The 6,816-nt window shown below is 43.2% G+C and overlaps 1 protein-coding gene across 1 annotated transcript; it reads right to left on the reverse strand.

Annotated features, from left to right (window-relative positions):
- Positions 1-4,864: 4,864 nt before the first annotated feature.
- LOC139831375 (uncharacterized) lies at positions 4,865-6,424 on the reverse strand. The gene is made up of 4 exons (XM_071820644.1): positions 5,963-6,424; positions 5,606-5,870; positions 5,349-5,500; positions 4,865-5,269 (listed from the first exon to the last, which is right to left on the reverse strand). The coding sequence occupies exons 1-4, from the start codon at positions 6,065-6,067 to the stop codon at positions 5,024-5,026; spliced, it is 768 nt and encodes a 255-aa protein (XP_071676745.1). The 5' UTR covers positions 6,068-6,424; the 3' UTR covers positions 4,865-5,023.
- Positions 6,425-6,816: the final 392 nt, after the last annotated feature.

The raw sequence follows: 6,816 nt of genomic DNA on the forward strand, positions 1-6,816 counted from the left end.
CTAGTACTTCAAAGTGCTAGTAAACTAAATGTTCAGAGCAGTAGAGTTCTTCAAAATCAAAACATACCAGACGTAAAAATCACCAAAAATTGTGATTCAAATTTTCTTTATGACTTTTACTCATTTATCTGAAATTTTTCATCGAAAAAATCTCAAAGTGGTGAACAATAACATAATATGGTGTCCCCATGGTGGACATGTGTCGAACGAGAGGTTTTCGGACGAAAAGAGGGGGAAATCGCCAAAAACTGACCAAACCACCTTGGATTTGGGGCATGATTTGGCACCCTTGTGCACATTGTGATATGACACCTTGGTTGCTATGGGTTTTCATTTTTTGGAGTTGGTGGCATGGTGTCCCCATGGTGGACATGTGTCGAACGAGGGGTTTTCGGACGAAAAGAGGGGGAAATCGCCAAAAACTGACCAAACCACCATGGATTTGGGGCATGATTTGGCACCCTTGTGCACATTGTGATATGACACCTTTGTTGCTATGGGTTTTCATTTTTTGGAGTTGGTGGCATGGTGTCCCCATGGTGGACATGTGTCGAACGAGGGGTTTTCGGACGAAAAGAGGGGAAATCGCCAAAAACTCACCAAACCACCATGGATCTGGGGCATGATTTGGCACCCTTGTGCACATTGTGATATGACACCTTGGTTGCTATGGGTTTTGATATTTGGGAGTTGGTGGCTTGGTGTCCCCATGGTGGACATGTGTCGAACGAGGGGTTTTCGGACGAAAAGAGGGGGAAATCGCCAAAAACTCACCAAACCACCATGGATTTGGGGCATGATTTGGCACCCTTATGCACATTGTGATATGACACCTTGGTTGCTATGGGTTTTGATATTTGGGAGTTGGTGGCTTGGTGTCCCCATGGTGGACATGTGTCGAACGAGGGGTTTTCGGACGAAAAGAGGGGAAATCGCCAAAAACTCACCAAACCACCATGGATTTGGGGCATGATTTGGCACCCTTGTGCACATTGTGATATGACACCTTGGTTGCTATGGGTTTTGATATTTGGGAGTTGGTGGCATGGTGTCCCCATGGTGGACATGTGTCGAACGAGGGGTTTTCGGACGAAAAGAGGGGAAATCGCCAAAAACTCACCAAACCACCATGGATCTGGGGCATGATTTGGCACCCTTGTGCACATTGTGATATAACACTTTGGTTGCTATGGGTTTTGATTTTTTGGAGTTGGTGGCATGGTGTCCCCATGGTGGACATGTGTCGAACGAGGGGTTTTCGGACGAAAAGAGGGGAAATCGCCAAAAACTCACCAAACCACCATGGATCTGGGGCATGATTTGGCACCCTTGTGCACATTGTGATATGACACTTTGGTTGCTATGGGTTTTGATTTTTTGGAGTTGGTGGCATGGTGTCCCCATGGTGGACATGTGTCGAACGAGGGGTTTTCGGACGAAAAGAGGGGGAAATCGCCAAAAACTGACCAAACCACCATGGATTTGGGGCATGATTTGGCACCCTTGTGCACATTGTGATATGACACCTTTGTTGCTATGGGTTTTCATTTTTTGGAGTTGGTGGCATGGTGTCCCCATGGTGGACATGTGTCGAACGAGGGGTTTTCGGACGAAAAGAGGGGAAATCACCAAAAACTCACCAAACCACCATGGATCTGGGGCATGATTTGGCACCCTTGTGCACATTGTGATATGACACCTTGGTTGCTATGGGTTTTGATATTTGGGAGTTGGTGGCTTGGTGTCCCCATGGTGGACATGTGTCGAACGAGGGGTTTTCGGACGAAAAGAGGGGGAAATCGCCAAAAACTCACCAAACCACCATGGATTTGGGGCATGATTTGGCACCCTTGTGCACATTGTGATATGACACCTTGGTTGCTATGGGTTTTGATATTTGGGAGTTGGTGGCTTGGTGTCCCCATGGTGGACATGTGTCGAACGAGGGGTTTCGGACGAAAAGAGGGGGAAATCGCCAAAAACTCACCAAACCACCATGGATTTGGGGCATGATTTGGCACCCTTGTGCACATTGTGATATGACACCTTGGTTGCTATGGGTTTTGATATTTGGGAGTTGGTGGCATGGTGTCCCCATGGTGGACATGTGTCGAACGAGGGGTTTTCGGACGAAAAGAGGAAATCGCCAAAAACTCACCAAACCACCATGGATCTGGGGCATGATTTGGCACCCTTGTGCACATTGTGATATGACACTTTGGTTGCTATGGGTTTTGATTTTTGGAGTTGGTGGCATGGTGTCCCCATGGTGGACATGTGTCGAACGAGGGGTTTTCGGACGAAAAGAGGGGAAATCGCCAAAAACTCACCAAACCACCATGGATCTGGGGCATGATTTGGCGCCCTTGTGCACATTGTGATATGACACCTTGGTTGCTATGGGTTTTGATATTTGGGAGTTGGTGGCTTGGTGTCCCCATGGTGGACATGTGTCGAACGAGGGGTTTTCGGACGAAAAGAGGGGAAATCGCCAAAAACTCACCAAACCACCATGAATTTGGGGCATTTAACGTCACCACATTACCCTACAACAGAAGTTTCACTTGGAAAAAGGTTTGACAACCTCTTAGTGCAATTAGGTCAACCTAGGTTTCACCAAACACTCAAACTTTCATATAAAATTGAAAATTTGTTGAAATCTTTCCAAACCTTGTGTATTGGCCAATGTGTGGCTAACACTTTCCATGGAAAATAACAAACTAGAAAAAATTTGGCATAAGGGTGCATCAACATGTGGGTAATGACGCTAGCATGCTATCTTGGCAGTTTGGTTTGGAAATTTTCAAAAAATCATCCCTAAACTCAAGAAGAGGCTATGTGTGATCACTAATTCGTATTTCAAATAATTTAGAGTTTTTAATACCCATACTGAAAATTCTGTGCCAGCCCATCCGTCATGCGTGGGACCCATGTCAAAGTAATGGGAAAGTGGACTGACTACATGCAGCAATCCACGTTTTCACACCCACGCGTCAGAGAGAGGAACCCAAACGGCAAGACGTATCGTATATCCATCGGCCCCATCGTCTCTCCCACCCGCAACTTCTATTCCCCAATCTCTGGCGAAAAACCCTGCTTGCACCTCCACCAGCGCAACACCGACCTCCCCTTCCACCGAAGATCCCGAAGATGAAGCGTGTTCGCGGAGACGAGCCGGAGGCGAGTGCGGTCGTCAACGTCGACAGAGGCGACGGCGAGGGTCCGGTAGTAGTCGACGTCGCGGAGGCGGGATCTTCTTCCGGACTGGAGCCGCTCTTCACCGCGCCGTGACCGTGGAGGGCTCCGCCCAACCGGCCGTGGTCGCCGTCGCCGATGAGGCCCAGGGAGACGTCCCCGCTCCCGCGGCACAAGCGAGATGACCAGGGCTTCGATCCGAATGACCCGTTCTACCGCCACTCCTGTGCGGTACCGCGAGCTATATGGCCCAGAGAGTGCGACGAGTTCGAAGAGGAGGCCTCCGACAACCGCAGCGAGGTACTCTACTATTCCGATCGATCCCCGTTTTTCTTGATCTTCTTGTTCACCATAGGGTTTGCTCATAGGGTAGATTGATTTGCCTGTCTGCGACTTCTTGTACAAATTGATGATTCTGGGGTTTTTGCTCATCTGATTTATGGTTTGTAGTTACTAGATCTGTAATATTTGATGCACATCTTGATTCAACTGTAATGATTCCTTTTGTGTGATGAATGATACCTGCTTAGTGTAACGCTCAATGCATTTCAAACTTAAATTCATCCGAATATGAATCATACCAGAGTGATTATGATTACAAGAATTATATTATAGGTAGTATTAATTGATCTGATACATGGATTTTATAATCACCATTTGTTTTAAACTGGTGCTTATTTATACGATGAAACCATAGTGTGTACATCATTTTAATTTGGGGAACAAGTGAATTATCAGTTGCATGTAATTTATGACCATAATTTTTGTTCAATTCCTGCTTATTGACGTCATGAATCCATATTGTTTTATGAATCAGTACATCTTCAGGGAACAAATGATTGATCCCTGATCCATGAAATTTATAATCACCATTTTCTCTTAAATTGGTGCTTACTTATAATACTGAAATAATGATTGGACTACCCATGAACCAGTTGTGACAACAGTTTAAATTGGTGGTTATTTATATTAGTGAAGTAATTATGTATCGTTGGATCTGGATCATAAATGTTGATTCTACATGATTAATTCTTAATAATGTTCATACAAAAATATTTAATGCTTCAATTGTATTTCAGTTAATTTCCTTCTCTCACTTCTTCTTTACTTTCAAAATCGCAGGAAGACTCTGAGGACGTTGACAGCGACAAGGAGGACCGGGACCGGAAGAGCCGCTTCGTTCTGAAGAAGCTGAAGACTGGCCAGATCCCTTTCCGTCGTAACGGAAAGCCACATTGCCCATTCTGCGGCAGGGTTTTCCCGAACGATCTCGTGTGTCTGATCCAGCACGCGACGGGAGTTGGAAAAGGTAGCAAGCAGAAGCACAATCCTGCTAGCAAGGCGAAGCACGCTGCCTTTGGCAAGTTCCTCAGGGACTACGTCAGGACTGGCCTCATCCCGCTCGTCGGTCCAGCTGTTGGCCCTCATGTTCTCCACTAAATTTAGTTTACGTTTTAGTTGTTCCCCTGTAGGTTCATGGTTAAACTATGTCATGTTTCAAAGACTATGTTCTACTTTTGTTATTTGGAACCTGGGCAATCATACCCAGTTGTTTAACTACCAGCCTAGTGGGCTTGTTCTGTTTTTCGCAAGGCCCAGGGAAGTACATATTAATTTGCAAAAAATGAACAATTAAAATCAGTGAAAATTGAACTGGCAGTAGAAAAAATGCAGGACCAAATAGTCAATCGTAAAGTGTACCCCCTACATAATCCCACTATACAATCCCTTCACACAAGAGCGGCCAGGGTAGCGATATGACATAAACACACAATGGGCACACACAAATTGTAGACTAAAACAATTATATCATATGATAAAGATTATATCATAGGATATCAACTGAAACTTCAATACCACCACGGCCGCCCTGGTTGAAAAGAATGAGAACAACATTCCCAGATTCAAAGTTATACTCCTTAGTAAACTCCGACCAGCAGGAATCGAACTTCATCCTTCCATCAGTAGTAGTGTAGTATGCACCCTGAGGGTGGTAGCCATAGTCATCAACAAAAAAACATGCCTCCCCGCTTTCAGAGATATTCAAGGACCTAACAACTTCCTTCGGTATACGCTGAATAATAAAAATTAAATTATATATGGGAAGGATATAAAGGATAACTAAGATTACATAAAGAAAAGGAGAATTATACCAGTCCATTGCCCTTCAAATCAGTATTCGTCAAGGTGTGCACAAAAACAACACCAAGACCAAGACCACGCTCACGGAGAAGTTGTTCCTTCTTCAATGTTTGAGCAGTAGTAAGCATAACACCTTTAGTGTGGACAACTGCAGTTGGAATTTCTGCATACAAATTTAAAATTAATAAAAGAATAAACCAACAGGACATATAACATCAGTTATATTAAAAAAATGGGCAACACATGGTAAAAGGTAAAACAGAATTACCATCGACACGATGCTTTTCAGTGCCATCAGGACCTACTGCAAAAATCCCAAACAGTTCAGGAGCACTATCAAACCCAAACATGATACAGTCACCAACTTTCAGGTCGTAGTCATGAAGAAATTTTTGGTATCCAGTACCAAAAACACGTGTCTTCGAACTGCCTTTCTTAACATGAAATTTGTACTTCACTTCATCCGATGTAACGACAAAAAAGATATTACCAACAAGGTTGTTGAACTGCCTCCTCACAAAACAAGGCACAGTCTGAAAAACAAGTAGAACAAAAATGCGAGAAAATAAGGATATAGTCTAGAATCTGTCAACAAAAAAGATACATTCTAAAAAAGGATATATACCATAAAGTCATCAAATCTGCTTCCAAGATAACAGCGAAATGAACTGAGAGTCTCCCGCCTCTGCTGACAATGATTGCCCATCGAACCACAAACAACACAGTTCATCCTGTGTATATTTAGCAATTTTACCAAAGCTAGTACAAAATACAGGTAGGTAGGGCATATTCATAGAAATCTATCCATAGATCTGAAACCATACACACATATATCCATAGATCTGAACAAACAAGATTATTCAGAGGACAAAAAGGATTTTCAACAAACAGAGAAAAAGGAGGTGAGGTGAAGTAGTGACATGTAAAAACATATTTTCCTACCTCTCAAAACAAACGAAAATCTTCAGAGAGAAAAGAGATTTTCAGCACAAAAGAGAGAGAAAGAAGATGAAGGAGACTTGCTTCACCGCATGAACAAGTGAGGGCAGAAGGCAAAACCAACCAGGGGCATTATAAATACAATAAGTAGTAGTAACTGCCTACAACCGCTATTTAATGAGGCTGTGGGGTAGATGGTGGTTGCTATCCTGTAAGTTCAAAAGTCAAACACAAAGTATGTCATGCAAAAATGGAGCCTTTGCTATTATGTAAACTCTGTCAATAAGTTCACAATGGCAAAACATCAGCACATTGAAAAATACATTGAATCATAACGTTGCACTTCAAAATTATTTAAAACCATATGATTTACAACTTCAAATGTACAACAAAATGTTGACTACATGCCTTTGTTCGGACTATAGGTTAGGTCAGAACAATTATGGCATGTTAGTCATTTTTTGAACATACATAAAAAACAAATGCTCATTTGTGGACGAAGTGCACAATTATACCAAAGTAGGCATCACTTCAACACAT

Source organism: Lolium perenne, chromosome 5 (assembly GCF_019359855.2).
Source record: "Lolium perenne isolate Kyuss_39 chromosome 5, Kyuss_2.0, whole genome shotgun sequence".
In the NCBI taxonomy this organism is placed as follows: Eukaryota; Viridiplantae; Streptophyta; class Magnoliopsida; order Poales; family Poaceae; genus Lolium; species Lolium perenne.